Source organism: Narcine bancroftii, chromosome 13 (genome assembly GCF_036971445.1).
Source record: "Narcine bancroftii isolate sNarBan1 chromosome 13, sNarBan1.hap1, whole genome shotgun sequence".
In the NCBI taxonomy this organism is placed as follows: Eukaryota; Metazoa; Chordata; class Chondrichthyes; order Torpediniformes; family Narcinidae; genus Narcine; species Narcine bancroftii.
The window spans coordinates 85,775,576-85,797,566 of NC_091481.1; the positions used below are offsets into that span (position 1 = coordinate 85,775,576).

At 46.6% G+C, this 21,991-nt stretch overlaps 1 protein-coding gene across 1 annotated transcript; it reads left to right on the forward strand.

Moving 5' to 3' along the window:
• The first annotated feature begins 1,277 nt into the window (after positions 1 to 1,277).
• On the forward strand, positions 1,278 to 20,424 carry yif1b (Yip1 interacting factor homolog B (S. cerevisiae)). The gene is made up of 8 exons (XM_069908729.1): positions 1,278 to 1,386; positions 6,703 to 6,923; positions 8,559 to 8,663; positions 10,204 to 10,282; positions 14,372 to 14,429; positions 16,094 to 16,249; positions 17,367 to 17,460; positions 19,747 to 20,424. The coding sequence occupies exons 1-8, from the start codon at positions 1,344 to 1,346 to the stop codon at positions 19,900 to 19,902; spliced, it is 912 nt and encodes a 303-aa protein (XP_069764830.1). The 5' UTR covers positions 1,278 to 1,343; the 3' UTR covers positions 19,903 to 20,424.
• Positions 20,425 to 21,991: the final 1,567 nt, after the last annotated feature.

Consider the following 21,991-nt stretch of genomic DNA (forward strand, 5'->3'; position numbering starts at 1 on the left):
GAGATGTGACCCACCCAGCGCAGCTGGATCTTCAGCAGCGTGGACTCGATGCTGTCGACCTCTGCCATCTCGAGTACTTCGACGTTAGGGATGAAAGCGCTCCAATGAATGTTGAGGATGGAGCGGAGACAACGCTGGTGGAAGCATTCTAGGAGCCGTAGGTGATGCTGTAGAGGACCCATGATTCGGAGCCGAACAGGAGTGTGGGTATGACAACAGCTCTGTATACGCTTATCTTTGTGAGGTTTTTCAGTTGGTTGTTTTTCCAGACTCTTTTGTGTAGTCTTCCAAAGGCGCTATTTGCCTTGGAGAGTCTGTTGTCTATCTCATTGTCGATCCTTGCATCTGATGAAATGGTGCAGCCGAGATAGGTAAACTGGTTGACCGTTTTGAGTTTTGTGTGCCCGATGGAGATGTGGGGGGGCTGGTAGTCATGGTGGTGAGCTGGCTGATGGAGGACCTCAGTTTTCTTCAGGCTGACTTCCAGGCCAAACATTTTGGCAGTTTCCGCAAAGCAGGACGTCAAGCGCTGAAGAGCTGGCTCTGAATGGGCAACTAAAGCGGCATCATCTGCAAAGAGTAGTTCACGGACAAGTTGCTCTTGTGTCTTGGTGTGAGCTTGCAGGCGCCTCAGATTGAAGAGACTGCCATCCGTGCGGTACCGGATGTAAACAGCGTCTTCATTGTTGGGGTCTTTCATGGCTTGGTTCAGCATCACGCTGAAGAAGATTGAAAAGAGGGTTGGTGCGAGAACTTTATATAGCAAAGATAAAGATACATAACCAATGTTTCGGGCTTGAGCCCTTCATCAAGGTGTGAGCAAAATGTCGGCAGGCGTCCGAATTCGGATGCTACAGAGAAAGATAAATTATTCATGTTTCGGGCTCAAGGCCTTCATCCCCCTGCCCCTTCTCTGCACCATTTTATTCAGGTGTCTCTCCATTACAGAGTTGTTGATGTGGGTGCTTGCACCTGAATAATTTTATTGTGAATAAATATTTTATTTTATTGAGGGGGGGGTAATTCCTCCAGCCACTCTCTGTTTGCCTCTATTTAAAGGCGCCTGTCCTCTGACCAGCTACCAACGGATCTGCGAACCATCCATCCAAAGCTCGGACTTTAATTGCCTCTTAATTGTGTCGGCAGATTTGAAAGAGGAGTCACGTGTCGCTGCCTCCGCCCTCTCGCTGGGAGTGACGTGGGGCGGGGCCGCCGGTGACGTCGCTGCGCGGCCTCTCGGCCGCGCCTGATTGGCTGGGCTGGGCGTCATTCACGACTCTCTGGCGGCCGCAGTGCGCAGGTGCTCCGGCGGTCGGGGAAGGGCGCGGGCTTTGGCGTCCGCCATGGATCGCAGCGGTTCGGCCGGCTTCAGGCAGCGTAAGTTCCGTACGTGGCCGAATCTTCTTACAGCCGTGGGCCGAATGGTGTCGTGTCGGCCTGCGGGGCGGAGAGGGGGTCGGGAGACCCTGGGGCGGTGGGCTGGGGATATCCTGTCCGGGGTCGAGTCCTCCCACCCCCCTGGACGTTGGCACATCCCGCCTCCCTGGGATAAGGGGCTGGTCAGTGGGCAAGGGGTCAGGGGTCACGATGGCATTGAGGGTCGTGGCACAGTCTGGGGGGGGTCACAACACGGGTCGTGGCACAATCTGGGGGGGGGTCACAACACGGGTCGTGGCACAATCTGGGGGGGGGTCACAACACTGGGGTCGTGGCACAATCTGGGAGGGGTCACAACACGGGTCGTGGCACAATCTGGGGGGGGGTCACAACACTGGGGTCGTGGCACAATCTGGGGAGGGTCACAACACTGGGGTCGTGGCCCAATCAGAGGGGGTCACAACACTGGGGTCGTAGCATAATCTGGGGGGGGTCACAACACTGGGGTCATGGCACAATCTGGGGAGGGTCACAACACTGGGGTCGTGGCACAATCTGGGGGGGGTCACAACACTGGGGTCGTGGCACAATCTGGGGGGGGTCACAACACTGGGGTCGTGGCACAATCTGGGGGGGGTCACAACACTGGGGTCGTGGCACAATCTGGGGGGGTCTCAACACGGGTTGTGGCACAATCTTGGGGGGGTCACAACACTGGGGTCGTAGCACAATCTGGGGGGGTCACAACACTGGGATCGTGGCACAATCGGGGGGTCACAACACTGGGGTCGTGGCACAATCAGGGGGGTCACAACACTGGGATCGTAGCATAATTTGGGGGTGGTCACAACACTGGGGTCATAGCACAGTCTGGGGTCACTGTTGGGGTTGCAGCGCGGCTCTATTGTACTGCTCCACTACCCCCTGGCAATGCATTCCAGGCTTTCACTTCTGTTTTTTTAAAAAAAAACTTAACCTCTGACAATTTCCCTAAACTTTCCTCACACCTTAAAACTAACATCCTCTGGTATTTGCTATCGTCGCCCTCGGAAAAAGGTGCTGGCTGTCCACCCTCTCTGAGCTCTCATAATCTTGTACACCTCTATTAAATCACCTCTCGTATCGCACCAAAGAGAAGAGCCCTATCTTGTCAGTCTTCATTATATGACGTGTTCTCAATCTTGGCAGCATATTGGTAAAGCCCCTCTGTACCCTTTCCAAAGCATCTGCATCCTTCCTGTAATGAGGCGACCAAAAGTGAACACAATATTCCAAGTCTGGCCTCAGCAGAGTTTTATAGAGCTACAGCATTACCTCCTGGCTCTTGAACTCAATCCCCTGACTAATGAAGGCCTGCACACATGCGCCTTCTTAACCACCTGTCAATGCATAAATATTGGAACGAAGTTTAGGTGCCACAAGACTTGCACCACCAAGTTCAGGAACAGCTGCTCCCCCTCCACCATCAAACTCTTCCACAACAAACTCAATCAGGGACTCATTAAAGGACTTTGACTTGTGCACTTTATTGATTTTTTTTCTCTCTGTGTTGCACAGTCAGTTTGTTTACATTTTTGTATGCACCTACTAATGAGTGATAATACTGCCTCACCCATAGGAAAAAGAATCTCAGGGTTGTGTGATGTCATGTATGTACTCCGACAATATATCTGAACTTTGAATATGCGTGGCAACCTTGAGGGATGCTAAGATTGTCTTTTCCTCCACAGTTAAGAATCTTAGACATGTGTGAAGTGATGCAGTTTGTGAAGTTAAACTAGGATATGACATACACAGTGAATGATCCTGAGGCCTGGGAGCACTGTAGAATAGAAAAACTACATATTTCCCTGAAAGTGGTCAAACGGGTAGACAAACCCATATGGCATGCTTGCTTTCACCAAATAAGGTGTTGAGTATAGAGATGGAGGCACCATTGTCTGGGATATTGGTGAGAATGCACTGAATATTGTATGGAGTTCTGGTTGCCATACTATAGGCAGGATGTGATTAAGCTCATAGCAGGAGCAGAATAGATTTAGAAGCTTGTTGCTGGAAATGCTGGGACTCTACTTTTTCCTGAGGTGAGGGAAGGAAAATTCAGGGAAGACATCACTGGCAAGTTTTATTTTACTCTGAGTGGTCGTTGCCTGGAAAACATTGCCGGGGTGGTGGTGATGGAGGCTGGTACAATAGGTACATTTAAAAGACTCTTTAACAGGCACATGGATGCAAGGAATACAGTATGAGGTAGGGAAAGGTTATGGTTTACATATCAGTGTAACATCGTAGACTGAAGGGCCTGCACAATGCTGGAGAAACTAAGCAGGTCAAACAGTGTATGGTAAATCCCTGGTATGGGGGTTGGTAGATGCCAGATAGGTGAATTTTCTGGTTGCTTGAGAATGTGTGTTGCGTAGATTGGCAAGTTAACCGTTTGTGGGGGGGTGGGGGGGGTGATGCCAATTTTAAACTTTTGTTTATTTGTTTTCCATGGTTGTTTTTTTTGCCAGTGGTTTGAGGCTGCCCATTGTTTGAATTTCAGATAACGGGGATTTTATTATATTTTATATAGCAAAGGTAAAGATACATAACCGATGTTTTGGGCTTGAGCCCTTCATTAAGGAGTGGGAGAAGAGCACAGTCCCACAGGCAGGAGGTAATAGGTGGATAAGGGAGGGAGAGCACATCAGCAAACAAGGGGAGGGATGGATGATTCTGTGAATGGAGAGGGAAGGGGGTGGTGAACTGGATGAAAGAAAACAGAAGGATAGGGAAAAGAGGGAGCTGGTGAGTAGGCTAGCAGAAACTGGAGAAGTTGATGTTAATGCCATCCAGTTGGAGAGGGCGCCAGATGGGAAATTAGCTGTTGCTGAGTGGAAAATTTATAGTGATTTCTAATCATGAAGGCCATATATAAGTTTTTATCTCAGGATATGGGCGTCTAAAACCAGAGGCCATGTGCTTAAGATGAGGGGAAAGATTTAAAGGGATCTTGAGTATCACCTTCTTCACATGGATTTGTTGTACAAGCTGCCTGAGGAAGTGGTAGAGGTGGGTACATTTAGTGTTTAGAAGTCATTTGGACGGGTATGTGGATTGTAAAGGTTGAGAAGGAGATGACCCAAATACTACAGAATGGAGTAGCTCAGAAAGGTACCTTGTTCAGGGTGCCAAAGGGTCAACTTCCATGGCTTTATATTTCTGTGAGTGGGTGACTCCTAATACCTTAAAAAGGGCTCAGGCCTGAAATGTCGATAATATATTTTTACCTGCTATGGACGCTGCAAGTCCAGATGGATTTCTCTGGCAAATACTGTGTGTTTTGACTACAATCACAGACTTTCGTGTTTGATTCCAAAACTCTGTGACCCTGTGGTTCAAAAAATCCAGGTGGTTTAGTAGGCATCTCGTTGGAAGATGTTTCCCATTAAATTGGTGTAATCTTAACTCAGTGGTTTCACCAACGAGTTTACTTTGCTACTGTGTACCATCTAAAAGGAATGAATTAAAATTGTTCATGGTACTAATCAGAGAAATGTAAACATCTGGAAAATCTCACTTTCCAACACCACAAAGTCCAGAGGAACCGGGATTATGCTTAGGATAGCACGTCGAGGATCAAGAAGGAATGTGAAGCAGACAATTTTAGTTTTTACTCGCTTCACATGGAAACTTTAACCCTCTGGCTTAAGTGCCCTTCAACAATTCAGTGCCACTGACAACTGAAGTAGCACTAATTACATTCAGACCCCAAGCCTGAAAGAAGTCTGTCTTTTGTTTTGCAAAAGGATGGCCAGGTTAGGAATTGGGGAAATATGTATGAAAAGTGCTGAAATTTCTCCATGGCCAAACCAAAATGTATGTAAATAATGTCTGGAATAATATCTGGAACGTGCACTTGAATCACATGTGAATTGTTTGATGATTAATTTAGAATTATGGAGCACAGGCAAATAAAGTTTAAAAAAAAATGTTAAAAAGAAAGGGATGGCCAGGTTAGTTTGCGTCTCAATCAGTCATTCCTTGGCTCTTAAAATCAGCCATTCGTTTTACACAGAACAGAATCAGGGAGAAGGCAGCAAACAGTATGGAGCTTTCTGAGGTGAAAGCTACGAGTCTTGGCTTAAAACCCTGAGCCCCTTGAAAAGATTAATGAGAAAAATGCACACCGGCAACCTGCCAAGAGTGAGGTGCCCCACTGATGGTTCAAAAAATCGTGTTTTCCATGTGACCTGTGTAAAAAGTTAACCCCCTCCCTCCTGCACTTTTTTTTGGCCCTAACCTATTGCCAGCACATCCGAGCTGCTAACACCCTGGCCACCCGCCCATCCGAGCTCCTGATGTCCCCAGCAACCAGCCCATCCGAGCCTCTAACGCCCCAAACGTGGACTTACAACCTGATCCCGATGCCTTGAATGATGCAGTTACTTATCGTGGTTTATCAAAAGTAGTTGGGGGGGGGGGGCACTTATGGGGGTAGCTTACACCCATTTCTAGGCTGCATCCCTATCTTTCTATGAGAGCCAGTTAACTGCCAGATCAAAGTCTAACCCTATCCAATGAAAGAAATACACATCCCCGAGTAAAACACAAGAGTCTGCAGATGCTGTGATTGAAGTACAAACAGGTGGACTTTATGTAGCAAAGATAAAGATACATAACTAACACTTAGGGCTTGAGCCCTTCATCAAGGTACGAGCAGAATATCGGCAGGCGTCCAAACAGGCACAGCCCCACAGGCAGGAGGTAATCGGTGGATAAGGGAGGGAAGGGACACCAGCAAATGGGGGAGGGGGGACGGCTCTGAATGGAGAGCGAAAGGGGTGGAGAGCTGGAGGAAAGAAGACAAAGGAATGGGGAAGGGAATCTGGAGAGGTCGACGTTAATGCTGTCTGGTTGGAGAGTGGCCAGATGGAATATTAGGTGTTGCCCCTCCAATTTACGGGTCGTCTTGGTTTAGCAGTGCACAAGGCCATGGACAGACATGTCAGCGCAGGAGTGGTTGGCCACTTGGAGGTCCCTGTCACTGATGCAGACAGAGCAAAGGTGCTCAGCGAAGTGATTTCCCCCAATCTGTGCCCAGTCTCCAATGTAGAGAAGGTCAATGCATACACTTCATAACTTTTAAATGTAATTCCTCTTGCTGACTGAGGTACACTTCATCAAATGTTCCTTTGTTGCTTGTTTCGCCATGAAATCAGTCAGAAGATTTGGGGGAAGTGATGGGGGTTGTGAGCATTTTTTCCAGAGCTTTGTGGAACTGGGATGGGTCTCCAGCCCGTTGGTGAAGCAGGCCAACTTATCTGTCACTCTGCATTCCAGCTGGCAAGATGAGGGCAAGGATCCCGGCCCACCAAAGTCACCTTTTTGATGATACCAGTGGAAATATGGATGCTCCACCATTTGAACCAGGATACGAGGGACCCTCCTCTGGCTTTGGCCTTGCAAGACCTGGCATCCTCGGTGACCCCATGGTGTCTAATCTGGCGATGGCTTATGGGACCAGTTTGGCAAGCCAAGGGAAGGACATTGTGGACAAAAATGTAAGGGTCTGTGACATTGAGCACGGGCAAACTGGCATTCTTCACACAGCGAGATTAGGCTTTTTGCTGCTTGAATCCTAAACCACAAGTGTTCAGCGCGTAGCCAACTTGTCAATATATCTCAACGCCAATAACTGTGCTTGTTGGCAAAGGATCACTCTGGGTTCAGGATACCAGGAGGCAGATACACCCCTCTGACTGAGGGCTATGCAGCCACAACCATGTCAAGCCCATAATATGACAGAGGTTGTCCATTCTAAGCACTGCTGCTATAACATGTTGGTAATCCACAATGAAGGGGTGGGATTTCTGTTAACCAATAGAACACAAGAAAATAAGAGAACGCTGTTCAGTCCTTCGAGCCTGCTCCACCATTCAATACGATTACGGCTGATTACACAACTTAAGTCCCCTATTCCTGCTTTCACTCCATACCCCTTAATCCCTTCAGCCAAAAGGGCCACATCCAAGTCCCTTTTGAATCTATCTAACAAAACTGGCCTCAATGACTTTCCATGACAGGGAAAGTTCCACAAGTTCACAACTCTGAAGAAGTTTCTCCACATTTTGATCCCTCTTATCTTTAGACTATGACCTCTTGTTCTAGCCTTTCCCAACATCGTGAATTCTTCCTGTGTGTGTCTCTACAGGCCTTTTTATAGCGGGGTGGGGGGGGGGGGGTGGAGTGAACATAAAGGTGGATATTCTCTGCCTTCACATCAGTTCACCTACCTTTATAAAAACATTGCCAGCGGATACTGACTCCGATTTGTCCTGGGGTAGTCTCACAGGTGAAGCAAGTCACTCCACCTCACTCCATAAAGGCAATGCTGCTGAAGGTAGCTGGTTAGGGGCGGGCTGGTGACGACATGATGTTGCCGTAAACACGCAACCCATGAGCCACCACCAGGGCTCCCACGGTGATTGGTTTTGCCATCCAGAAACGTCCTCAACCCATTCCCCCTCCGCTCCTGTTCCTTCACCCAGGCTGCCGAGATTGAGGAGCAGGAGGGCAGAGAGGAGCCGGAGAGAGAGGGAATGGATGTGCAAGGTGAGGGGGAGAGGAGAGAGTCTGGCCCGAAGAGCCTGGAGCCCAATGTGGCGATGCTCAATAAACAGGCTATTGAGATTCACTTTCATTCTTCTAATTCCAGTGAATATAGACCTATCCAGTTTTCGTGTGTCAGCCCTGCCTTGCCAGGAATCAATCTGATGGATTTTTGCTGCACCCGTCAATAGCAAGCATGTCCTCCTTCAGATTGTGAGACCAAAGCCACACACAATTCAGAATAGGCCACTTGACCCCTCTCCACCATTTAAATTGATGATGACTGATTTACCCCAGCCTCAACTGCTGTTCTGTGTCAAATCCCCATAGTACTTAATCTGCAGGTCATTCTAAATTGTATCTACTCCTTTAAATGCTTCTCATGATCCAGCCTCCTGGGGCAGAGAGTTCCACAGATATACCACCCTCGGCAAGAATAGGTGCATGTCGAACTCAGAAATATTCAGGCTGAGGATCTTGATCAAGGAATAATTTTAGCGTGGTGCTTTGTGTCGTCCTAACCAGCAGCATTGTTGTCTTAACTGGTGTCCCTTGAAACTTGACCTAGTGTCCCTTGCTGCCTGCAGATCGATCGCCTGATTCCAATCAACAGGTTGAAGTATTACTTTGCTGTGGATACAGTTTATGTTGGAAAGAAGCTGGGTCTCCTGGTCTTCCCCTACACGCACCAGGTAAGCGATGTGACCCAACACTGATTTACTTTAAAGAATTGTTGAAGATGCAAGAGATTCCCTTGATTATGATGTATCCTGATGTAATCTTAAAACTTACTGGATCATCTGGGAATCTTGAGTTCCTCTGGCATGTCACAAGCTAGCCTTTGTCTTTCAAGTTTGCTCCAGAATTGTGTACTGATCGGTGGCAACTTGTGCTTTAGTATATACTTGCATTAAAGGTCTCCCCGAGCCACGTTATCTTGCCAAAGGTTCCTGTAAACTTGGAATTTGAAATTGTTTCTGAAGCCTCGTGTTCCTTCACAGGGAAAGAGAAGTCAACAAATTGTGTGAGTGTGTGTGTGTGTTTATATACATGGCAATAAAAGGACCTGGACCCTCTCATGAATCCTGACACTGTCAATGTACTACTGGTCTACTAGCGTGTGAAGCCTGAATTCGGCAGACTGTGCGGAAGAAACCATAATTGGTTCAATGGGCAGAAAGGCGATTCTTAGCAATGTGTCATGGAGCGCTAAGAGGGCACAGTGAGACACCCACAGCACACTGCTGGCCATCCACTGCATCCTGACCTGTCTCCAGCCGTCTCGATTATGTCTTGCCGCTGGGTCCAGATAGGCCGGGGTGAGAGAGTGAGGCTGACGACCTGTGCACTTTAATCCAAGTCAAGCACAAGTCATGACTTAAACCCAACGTGCAACACCTAAAGTCCTGTGGCGATGGGGGAGTGGCGAAGCAGCAGGTACGGATACACTGAAAGCTGACGTCACCAACCTGCACACAGGCGGCCCAGGGCATCGTGGGCGAGCCTTCAGGGCCCGGATCGGTCTCCCCAGTCACTTCCAGACCCACAGCCACCAATCTCCCATTTGATTTTTGAAGTCATGGTCATCTTCGACTACGAAGGACGAACAACAACAACTTCTGGTTAATGAAGGAAAACAGTAACATTGAAATGGAGGCAGTTACCAAGAGACGAATTGTCCACGTGAATATCCTTGGTTTCTCCGTGGACGATGTTGCGAATCCTCCCAATTCTCTTGTATGATCATGAACTTTATTTGCTATTTAGTTTTCACTGGCAATGAGATTATCGCCTGTCTTTGGTTATCCTGAGGACATACGACATGGAACTAGAACGACATCTGGTGCAGTTGAAAAACACAAAGCTGGAGAAGCACCAGCAGGTCAAACAGGGTCATTTATATCTTGGATTTCATTTCTAATGAAAATTGTCCTGACCAGCTGCCCACCGTGGATCTTTTCATTTCCAGTTTATAAAAAAGCCTCCACTGACATCTGGTACATGGTTTCCCTTCATCGAAAGGTAATAGGAAAGTAAAGATAAGGAATTGGGATGGAAGGATGTTGGGATGGTGTGCGTCCCAGCAAGTGGTGACGTGAGAAAAGAATGTATTAATAGAAATGATGGTTCCACCGTGATATGGAAATGGATAGTTTCGGGAAGGGTCAATTTTAGAAAAATAATGACTGGAGACCAAAGTCACAGCATCTCTTCACCCCTTTGTGTTAACAGAATTGGGAGGTGCATTATCAACAGGACACCCCCGTGGCTCCTCGTGTTGAAGTAAATGCTCCAGACTTGTATATTCCAGGTGAGTGTCTGAACTGTTTGATCAGTAGTGCCTGCAGTTGGTTAAAACCAGCCTTATGAATTGTTTTGGGGGGGATTGACACATTGGGTAAGGCTCAGTACATATCTGATGTGATGCACACTTCCTAACCAATGTGAATCACTTCAGCCTTGAGTTAATGTAATTGCCTTAAAACATAAGAAATAGGGGCAGGAGTCGGCCATCTGGCCCGTCAACCCTGCTCGGCCATTCAGTGTGATCGTGGCTGATCTGATGAGAGGCTCGTTTCCACCGACCTGCCTTTTCCCCTTGTCCTTTAATTCATCTGCTGTGTAAAAATCTAACAAACCTTGTCTTAAATATATTAACTGAGGTCGCCTCTACAGCTTCAATGGGCAGCGAATTCCACAGATTCACCACCCTCTGGGAAAAGCATTTCCTCCTCATCTCTATCCTAAATCTTCTACCCTGAATCTTGAGGCTATGTCTCTAGTTCTGGTCTCCTCCACCAATGGAAACAACTAACCTATCTCAATTGTATCTATGCTTTTCATAATTTTTGTAAGATCCCCTCTCATTCCAGCAAATACATCCCACTCGATTCAATCTCTCCTCATAGGCCATCCCTGGAATCAACCTGGTGAACCTCCTCTGTACCGCCTCCAAAGCCAGTCCATCCTTCCTCAAGTAAGGAGACCAGAACTGCTTGCAGTTCCCCAGATGTGGCCTCACCAGGACCTGGTACAGTTCCAGCAGAAACCTCCCTCATCCTAAATTCAATCCTAACATTCCATTCACATTCTTGGCTGGAGTTTCTGGGATGTGCATTTCTGGTGAAGTTTTAAATGTATTGTTTGGGGTCATAGCTCCTTGGCCACCAATCTCTCCTGACAAACATCCACTTAGAGAGTTGTCTGTGGGCATGTGTGGCATCAGAGCCAAGCCCTGTCCCATCTCAGTACGTCGCATGGATCGTAATCACGAGCAGAAATTTAAGGTACTCTTTCCCTTTTGAATCATAACATTTTTAATACTGTCTCAGCTGAGATCTATTAATTTGCCACAAACCATGAGTGTAAAATGAGTTTATAATCTACAGGAGTAACACAAAAGTCTGCAGACACTGTGATTGAAGTAAAAACACAACGCTAGAGAAATTCAGCAGGTCAAACAATGTGCTTTATATAGCAAAGATAAAGATACAGAACCAGTGTTTTGAACTTGAGCCCTTCATCAAGATATAACTAATGATTCAGACTTGATCCTTTCATCAAGGTATGAGTAAAATGTAGGCAGGTGCCCAAACATTTTGCTCATACCTTAATGCAGGGCTCAAGCCTGAAACGTTGGTTAAGTATCTAGGAGAGAGTGGCCAGTTATATCCATCAAGTATTTGATGAAGTAACTCCACATTTCTGTGGATAGGTCAGGCTTAATTTGCTCACAACTAAATGCACTGAAATAGCATCATAAAATATTCTCCTCCAGGACGTCTAAATTGTTCGTTAGCCTACAGTACTGGTTCAGGAGAAATTTCCTTCAACTAAATATAGTAAAATTCCCGTTATCCAGAATTCAAGCAACTGGCAAAAAAAAAGCAGAAAATAAATAGGTTTTTTAAAAAAAACCAAATGTTTAAAATTTGGCACCCCTAACGGTCAGATCACCAATCCAACGCGCAATCTCAAGCAACCGGCAAATTCCCTTATCCAGCATCGATCAATCCACATCGGTACCAGATACCTGGGGTTTTACTGTGTCATTAATGCCAAAGCCATTAACTTTAGCGTCAGCTACAAAGTATGTTCCATCTACCAACATCATTGGTATCAATCTGAAACAGAAGCAAAAAGCTTTCAGTCGTTGCTTTCTCCAAGTCAGGGTCCTACTCGAGCTATCCAATGCACACACTCCTTGTGTTTCCTTATCACCTAAAGGGCTATTTATGTATTCCATTGAGCCCACCCTGCTCTGAGCCACTCCCTTGCATTTCTCTGCAACCGATTTATTTTTTAATGCCTATCAGCTCCCCTCCACTTTAAGCCACTCTCTACACATTGGGCTAAACTACAGTGGCTACTTAACTTATCCAACGTGATATGGGTGGAAGCCTATGTGGTCACAGGGAGAATGTACAAATGTCTCACAGATAGTGCCAGAGGTCAAGATTGAATCTGGGTCACTGGAAATGCGAGGCAGCTGCAATAACTGCTGCACCACCAAAACACCCGTCTCTGGCTGACCTTTCCAAGGTGAGCACTGCCTCTATGTTAAATTTCTCACTCTTTTAAGTCCCTTCATAGTTTTGGAACTCCAATGTAACATTCTAGCCTGACAGCTTTTAGATGCCCTCCTCCAATGCAGAAGTCCTCTTGATCATCCCCATTGCAGTACAAGTCCAAAAATCTGGACTGTTTGGGGATTGGGTTGGTTCAGATTTTCCAGATTCTTGGTCAGTACTTCTAAAATTCAAATTTAAGGAGGAATAAGGAAGAGATGAGGAGGTATTCATTTGCAAATATAGCATGTGAGCTGATAGTTATAATTTTTTCCACTGATGAACTATATTTTGTTGCTGCTCTTGTATCATCTGTGGTGCTTACGCATGCGCGAACACACAAAAACCCGCTGAATTTACAAAGTTTGAGTTTTCAAAAAGTCTGGATTCTCGGGTGGCCTGGATTTCTAGCATCTGGAATTTTGGACTTCTGCTGTATTGACAACTCTCCAGAGCTTTGGCACTTTCTCAAATCTGCCCCTGATAATCCTTACGACCCACGTCCTTGACTGTGCTCTGTAAAGCTCTTGTGAAGCACATTAGGATATTCTGTTTCAGAAGGTCATGTCGCAATTTCAAGAATTAAGTTGTTTGGATGCGCCTGAGATCCGTTGTCCGGTTTCTGGATGTCGAGATTCGATTAATCTCTTTATTATTTATGTTAACCTTGTTTAGAGGAAAGGGTTTGATTAAATGGGGGAGGGGGTCTCCTTTTTTCTTTTTCGTAGAGATATTTGATAAATCCTTTTTATTTTCAATGTTATCTTTGATGCAAGGATCGACAATGAGATAGACAACAGACTCGCCAAGGCAAATAGCGCCTTTGGAAGACTACACAAAAGAGTCTGGAAAAACAACCAACTGAAAAACCTCACAAAGATAAGCGTATACAGAGCCGTTGTCATACCCACACTCCTGTTCGGCTCCGAATCATGGGTCCTCTACCGGCACCACCTACGGCTCCTAGAACGCTTCCACCAGCGTTGTCTCCGCTCCATCCTCAACATCCATTGGAGCGCTTACATCCCTAACGTCGAAGTACTCGAGATGGCAGAAGTCGACAGCATCGAGTCCACGCTGCTGAAGATCCAGCTGCGCTGGATGGGTCACGTCTCCAGAATGGAGGACCATCGCCTTCCCAAGATCGTGTTATATGGCGAGCTCTCCACTGGCCACCGTGACAGAGGTGCGCCAAAGAAAAGGTACAAGGACTGCCTAAAGAAATCTCTTGGTGCCTGCCACATTGACCACCGCCAGTGGGCTGATAACGCCTCAAACCGTGCATCTTGGCGCCTCACAATTTGGCGGGCAGCAACCTCCTTTGAAGAAGACCGCAGAGCCCACCTCACTGACAAAAGGCAAATGAGGAAAAACCCAACACCCAACCCCAACCAACCAATTTTCCCCTGCAACCGCTGCAATCGTGTCTGCCTGTCCCGCATCGGACTTGTCAGCCACAAACGAGCCTGCAGCTGACGTGGACTTTTTACCCCCTCCATAAATCTTCGTCCGCGAAGCCAAGCCAAAGAAGAAAAGATATCTTTGATTTATTATGAAGAAAGTTTCCATTGTTAATTCAATCCAATCAGATTTAATCTTTTGGTTATGATATGGCTGTTTCCGATTTCAAATTTATGGAAGTTATCTATATATGTGCATAGGTTTTTTTATTAAACTCAATAAAAATATTTCCAAAAAAAAAGGATATTCTGCCATATTAGATACCACATAAATCGAAGTTGCCCTCAGTAAACTTGAGGAAATATCTTTGTGGGTTATTATGAAATGACTTCATTCATTGTTCTGTATGTAATGTATTTCTCTCTCTCTAGCAATGGCATTCATCACATATTTACTGGTGGCTGGGTTTGCCCTGGGAACTCAGAGCAGGTAAAGAGCCTTTTGTCATGTCCCTTTCTGATCAAAGCCACAGCACAGTTGACCACTCTGAAGTGAGGTGCCTGGAGTCAGCATAATGTCATCCATTTTATGTTCGTGAAAGAACAGTTGCACAAAAAACTGTCAGGCTTTAACCAGCGGTTCCCAACCTTTTCCTTTCCACTCATGTCCCTCTGTGAGTAATCCCTAGGCCATCGGTGATCTGTGATGAGTAAGGGATTGCTCAAGGTGAGATGCGAGTGGGAAGGGAAGGTTGAGAATCACTGCTCCAGACCCAATTGTTACTGAACTATTTTGCTTGAGAAAAATGGTCGCTGGCCCATTTCCTTAGGAGTTCTGAAACCCTGCACGTAACGAGTCCATGAGGGACGATTAAAACAGTGGTTTTCAACCTTTTTCTTTCCACCCACATCCCACCTTAAGCAACCCCTTACTCATCACAGAGCACCGATGGCACAGGGAATACTTAAAGTGGAATGTGAGTGGAAAGAAAAAGGTTGAGAACCACTGGTTCTTTGGACTTCTCTGACATTTTTAACCTCGGATCTGCAGAGTTAACACAACGCTGTTACAGCGCCAACAACCCAGGTTCAAATCCAGCAATGTCTGGAAGGAGTTTGTATGTTCTCCCCATGTCTATTTCAGTTTTCCCCAGGAGCTCTGGTTTCCTCCCACTGTTCGAAATGTACCGGGGGGTTGGAGGTTGATTGGGTGTATTTAGGATGTATTGGCTCATGAGCTGAAAGGGCCGGTTGCTATGCTGTATGTCTAAACTTAAAATGTTTTAAAAATTAAAAATATATCTTGCTCTGGCAAAGAGCAGTTTAATAATAACCAGGTATTCTTTCATAACATCAGTTGAGGGATAAAATGTGGCCTGGTTTCTGGATGTAACGTCTGTCTTCACAGTAATGCCTTTGTGTGTCTCTGGGAGTGAATGTGGGGCTTCAGTTTAACCACTTGCCCAAAGGTTAGCAGTGCAGAGCTGCCTGTACTATACTGCTGCTGGTGGCAACACTCTCAAACATCTCTTCCATTATCATACACCCCCCAGTCACTTGCTTGTTTTTCTTTCTGGACCCCTCCCTGCCCCAAACAATTCTCCATTCTGAAGCCATGGATGAATCCTGCATTCCAGTATGGGAGTTGGGAGTATAGGAGGGTGGATCCTGTTGTGTAAGGAACAAGTCCGAGAAGCAACATGTCTTGACACAGATTGGATGTAAGCAGCCTTTATTTGCCCATGAGGGAAATACGGCACAAGATACTCACTCACAGAGAGTACAAGAACAATCACGTTGGACACAAACTAAACAAGTAATATCTCTAAACCGTGCTAGATATAGACACAGTAGAGGAAAACCCACCACCCCTCAACCCAGTGCAGGTACGGCACCCAAATTTTAAAAAAAAAGGTTGGAAAGACCAATTGCAAGTTGTTTGTTCAGCACAGGTGGTCATGACCTCGATTGATAGAAGTGGTGGCTTCTGACCAGGATCCAGCCAGAGAGGTCACATAACCTTCCACAATCCACACTACTGACGGTTATCCTTTTATGTTGGGAATTGGATCCCTATTACTCGAGGTCATTCTATCCGGCCCTGGTTTTCGTTACACCCAGCAATGATCAAGCTCACTTTCTTTCTTGCCACAGGTTCTCTCCAGAGGTGTTGGGGATGCTGGCCAGCACTGCTTTAATCTGGATGGTCATCGAAGTGCTTGTTACCCTGTTCAGTCTCTACTTGGTAACGGTGAACACTGACCTCACCACCATCGACCTCGTTGCCTTTGCCGGGTACAAATACATCGGGTAGGTGTATGTACGGCAAGGTTGGACGAACAGGGTGGGCAGCATTTCAGTCTGAAAGGGGGCCAGATGCGGGTGGGCTGTTGAACATGTGCCGCTGTTAGTAAAAGCATAAAGCTGGAGAAACTCAGCAGGTCAGTGCACTTTATACAGCAAAGATAAAGATGCAGAACCAATGTTTTGGGCTTGAGCCCTTCATCAAGGTACGAGTAAAATGGACCTGATCAAAATGGTTGGGGGGGGGGGGGGGAGGGTAGGAGCACAGTCCCACAGGCAGGAGGTGATAGGTGGATAAGGGAGGGAGGGGAGCAGCAAACTGGGGAGTGAAGTGGAGAGCTGGAGGAAAGGAGTCCGAGGGAAGGGGGAGAGAATGAGAACGGCGAGTGGTTTAGCAGAAACTGGAGAAGAAAATGTTCATGCCATCCGGCGGGAGAGTGTCCGGATGGAAAATTCAGTGTTGCTCCTCCAATTTACAGGTGACCTTGGTTTGACAGTACATGATAATCAGTCTTCACTAAACATTCATCTTTAAGGATTCTTGTGTTAAGTAATGAGATAAGGAGTGAAAGACAAAAGTCTGCAGATGCTGTGATTGTAAAAACACGCAGAAATGCTGGAGGAGCTCAGCTGGTCTCGCAGCGTCCATAGGAGCTGAGCCCTTCCTCAGAGTAAGTAAGGAGATAAACCAGTGAAGTTAAACAAGAAAAAACACAATTCTGAAGAAACTCAGCGGGTCATATGACACTTTACAGAGCAAAGATAAAGGGCTCAAGCCCAAAATGTCGGTTATGTATCTTAATCTTTGCTACATAAAGTACTGTTTGACCTGTTGAGGTTCTCCATCATTGCATTTTTACTTCAACTATGGCATCTGCAGACCTGCCCTGATAGAAACATAGAAGATAGGAGCAGGAGTAGGTCATTCAACCCTTCTCCGCCATTCAACGAGATCATGGCTGATCTTAAAGTTCAGTACCCCGTCCCCGCCTTCTCTCCGTAACCTTTAATGTTAACTGGCTGTCAAGGTATGGGTGAAACGGGGTCGACACTGGGCGGGAGTGTGAGCATTCGCGGTAAAATAGCTGATTCACATCTATACCATCTGATTCTCTGCCCACAGGATGATCATTGAAGTTCTGGCGGGGTTGATTTTTGGAAGAATGGGGTACTACGTTGCTCTGGGCTGGTGCTGCATCTCAGTTGTGGTGTTCATGGTGAGTTTTGTGATTTAATATCTCAATCACACGGAGGTTGCGGGTGTGAGGGAGAGAAGGGTTAATTATGTAGGTCTACACAACATTATTGGCTGAAAATTCAAGATTCAATTTATTGTCATGTCATATTACATGAAATCGCTTCTGTCTGTAGGGCAGACAGGTTTGCCATCAGCAGAAATTGCCTGAAGCACCTCATACGGTCAGGAAAGCAAAAGAGAGCCCCCCCCCTCCCCCCCCAGAGTCACCCAGTGTCCATGGATTGCCTCCAACACTCTGGCAGCCACATAAAGTCCAGTCTAAACCATCTGCAGCCCAAGCTCCAGAGTCGAACCTCTGAGGGTGTGGAAGGGTTCCTAGTTGCATTGGAGGTTGGGATCTGGAGCTTGGGCTGCAGATGGTTTGGACTGGACTCTATGTGGCAGTGGGAGGGTTGGAGGCAACTCTATGTGGCAGTGGGAGGGTTGGAGGCAACTCTATGTGGCAGTGGGAGGGTTGGAGGCAACTCTATGTGGCAGTGGGAGGGTTGGAGGCAACTCTATGTGGCAGTGGGAGGGTTGGAGGCAATTCTATGTGGCTGTGGGAGGTTGGAGGCAACTCTATGTGGCAGTGGGAGGGTTGGAGGCAACTCTGTGGCTGTGGGAGGGTTGGAGGCAAACTCAAAGATACTTGGTGACTCGGGGGGGTCTCTGTCTTGTTTCTCTTCTGTAACAGGCCCTCAGGCAATTTCTGCTGATGGCAAATCTGTCTGCCCTACAACAGTCAAAAGCAATTTCATGTAATATGACACTTTATTACATGACAATAATTGAATCTTGAATTCTGAGACAGCTGGAGGGAAGGATAGATTGGGGGGTGGGGTGGTTTAACAGAAACCAGAGAAGTTGATGTTGATGTCATCTAGTTGGAGGGTGCCCAAATTGAATGAGGTTGTTCCTCCAATTTGCAAGTGGTCTCAGTTTGGCAGTCCATGAGACCACGGACAGACATGTCGGCCAGGGAATGGGATGAAGGAAGCACAGTACCAGGAACATTAAATCTACTTCCATAAATCTTCTGGCTCTTCCCTGCAGTATTCTGGCTCTCCCTTGGGTTCATATCCAGGAACATGAGCTCTTGGTGGTCAAGTAGCACAGAAGTAGGCCTGTGACACAGTGAGTCAATGTGGACTGTCAAACACCCATTGACACAAATCCCACTGCCCATTGCCAACACCAGGGGCATTTGGTAGCCTCTAGCTAACCTGCCACTGAGCTCATCTTTGAGATATGGGTGGAGACCAGAGCAGCTGAAGGAAACCTACTCGGTCAGGGGGTGAACATGCAAACTCCACGCTGGCATTGCTGGAGGTCAAGATTGAACCAAGATTGCTGGAGCTCTTCCAGCTGCTCCCATTGTGCCAGCCTTGCAGGACATTAAAGAACAAGGGTCTTGGACGTAGCACCACTCCTTGGCTTGTCTGACATCAGAAATTTACCAGCCCTCCTCAGCTGTGTTCTTACCCCTCACTTTGAAGTTCTGAGTTTCCATTGCTGAATAATGCCGACATATGGGGCAACCTGTACAGTATGGCCCCTGGAATTTCCACCTAAAATGTGCTTTTGAATGATATCATTTGTTTCCCCCCCCCCCAAAAAAAAAAGAAAATCTGGCACTTACCACTGACCAGTGAAAAGATCACAATATTTTAATAACAAATTACCATGTAATGGTTACAATTTTATTTCCATATTTTAAAATAAACCGCCGTCAGCTCCTGCAATGGGCTGATTAAAGCCTGTACGGAGCCGATGGCGGACAGACTGGGCAGATGGACCCCATGGAGGAGTGCTGAGACTTCGCTGGTAACTAAGAGGGTGTAGTGCGCGTCGAAAGAACCAGAGACTTGATGATCTAAACCAAGGCTTCTATTAACTAAAAGACTGGAGCACATCAGTCCAGAATGACCTGGTCTGGCTAGGAGCAATCCTTTAAGACCTGCCAGTAGGTGGTGCTACACTCTCAGCCAATCACAGTCATCCTACACGACCATCTGTACATAGACACATTGGTGATAGAACCTGAACTATCACAGAGGGCATGCACGAAATTGCATCGGAGCCGTCGGGAAGAATGCAGTGGTATTGAGACTGAGCCTTCAAGGTTTGGATTTTCGACCCGGCGAATAGGACGACCCTGATTTCAGGATTGTTCTATTGACATATATGGTAACAAACAGCAATGATTCAGGTGACCAGTATCTCCCAGACATCATCCTCACAACTCTCATTTTCAACTGTTTTTCAGATCCGAACTCTGAGACTCAAGATTCTGTCAGAAGCAGTGGCCGAGGGGGTTCTGGTCAGGGGCACCAAGAACCAGCTGCGAATGTACCTGACCGTGGCCATTGCTGCAGTGCAGCCGCTCTTCATGTACTGCCTCACCTGTCATTTGGTGAGATAGGACATTTGGGGGAAAAACCTGTGCCTTTATGGTGGCTGGGGGAGGGGGAGGGGGGTGATCAATGGTCACAAAGGTAGGGATGGGCAGTGGGTTGGAGTGTGTCAGGGAACCCCAGTGGGTGGCACAGGAGCTGGCTGTCCACCTAGAGTGAGGGCTGGGTTGGTAGGACATTCCCTAAATGTGTGTATCCATGTATGCCCTCCACTGACTGAGGGTTACAGTCTCCCAAAAGAGGCTGTGACACCCACATTCAATGAAGCAGAGAAAGGAGGGAACACATGAAATAAGCCGTCTACTCAAAGGATGGGCTTGGAATGTGGACTACCCGCCCTTCGCAATTATCAAGCTTTTTCTGCAGGACTGCCCATATAATCGGACACACCATTTCACTGAAAGTTGAACCCTCAGCCCCAGATTTATAATCTGCAGGCAAACCCAAGCTGATGAACAAATTTGGTGCAGGGAAATTTTTTAATACTTATTTATAAACAAGTTACGGAAATAAAAATTATAATCTGCAAATCACTGAATGTTTCAATTATTTAAGCAGGTCTACTGTGTGATGCCGTAAAATATGAAAGTCTGCAGTGATTCAAGAAGCACGATGCTGGAGAAACTCGATGTGAACTTTATGTAGCAAAGATAAGGATGTAGAACCAACACTTTAAGCTTGAGCCCTTCATCAAGGTGCTGTGTTCTGCTTCCTGTTGTTTTTTTTTAACCAGCAATTGGATTGTCACTTTGGTGTCTTGGTTTATTCTCTCTGAGCTACATGGCAGAGGATGGAACTTGGTCCAATTTTTTTTGGAGGGGCAAGGAAGAAATAACTCTGGATAAAGGTTGTCAACTACAGAAGGTTTGATTAATTGGTGAAAAAGTCCTTTATGCAGTCAATTATTATCTGGGAAACATTTCAGGGAATAGAGACGAGAAGCCAATTCAGCCGTGATCTTCAGGAAGAACAAGGAAAAGTACGATACGGAGTAAAGAATAGAGTTAAACAAGAAAATCTCCTGCTGCCCCAATCAGTTCTCCCCCTTCCCTCTCTCCTGTGTCCCATCCATATCCAGTGAACACCCTTTTGTCTGTTGGTCTGTACTCTGCCCCCTGCCCTTTCTTCCCTTCTCCCCAGCATTTTAATTCTGGTGCCTACCTTTCTATTCACGCCTCGAGAAAGGGCTCAGGCCTGAAACATCAGTAATATATCTTTACCTCCTATAGATGATGTGAGTTTCTCCAGCATTTCTGTGTTCTTAAGAAAATATGCAGACACTGTAATTGAAAGTTCCATAAAAATGCTGGAGAAACTCAGCAAGTCTCACAATGCTCTGAGTAAAGGGCAAATATAAAGGCCTATAACCAAGATTTCAGGCTTGATCCCTTCATCAAGGAGTAAAGAACGGAGTTGATTCAATGGCAGTCCATAGGTGATTAGATTCTACAATGGGGGAATGCTGCTGCCATCCTGTTCCATCCTCAGCACCTGCCATGGAATTGGCCTCCTCTCCAATTTGGTTGTCAAACATGCATCAGGCTAAGTGGCTTGTAACCTGCTCTCTGGTTTGAGTAAACCACCACTTGATTGTGGAGCAATTAACTCTGGAGGTAGAATGATTTCATTCCTGGGCCAAGACACCAGAAGTGTTCTGAAAGGAGTGAAATGTGGAAGTATGCACATGCTGTGATTGTAGTAAAACAGTCTCGCAGCGTCCACAGGAGGTAAATATATATTACTGATGTTTCGGGACCAAGTCCTTCAAAATATCAGCAAAAAGCAGACGGGTGGCTCAATAAAGACTGGGAGAGAAAAGTGGAAGGATGGGAGGGAGTGGAATTCAGACCAACGAACAAAAGTTATATATCTGCACGTTATAGTCAATAGCGTGTAAAGGTTAAACCTCCCCACCCCATTTTTGGCTCAGGTTGCCTACCCACCTGAGCTCCCGACACCTCGACTGCCGACTCTCACCGAGGCCCCAGCCTCCCGCCCATTGTGGAATGCATTGAGGTCCCCTTCCCACCCCGCACACAGCATCTTTCAGCTGCCCCCGTCGGGGAAGAGATCCAGGAGGATCAGAGCCGGCCCCAC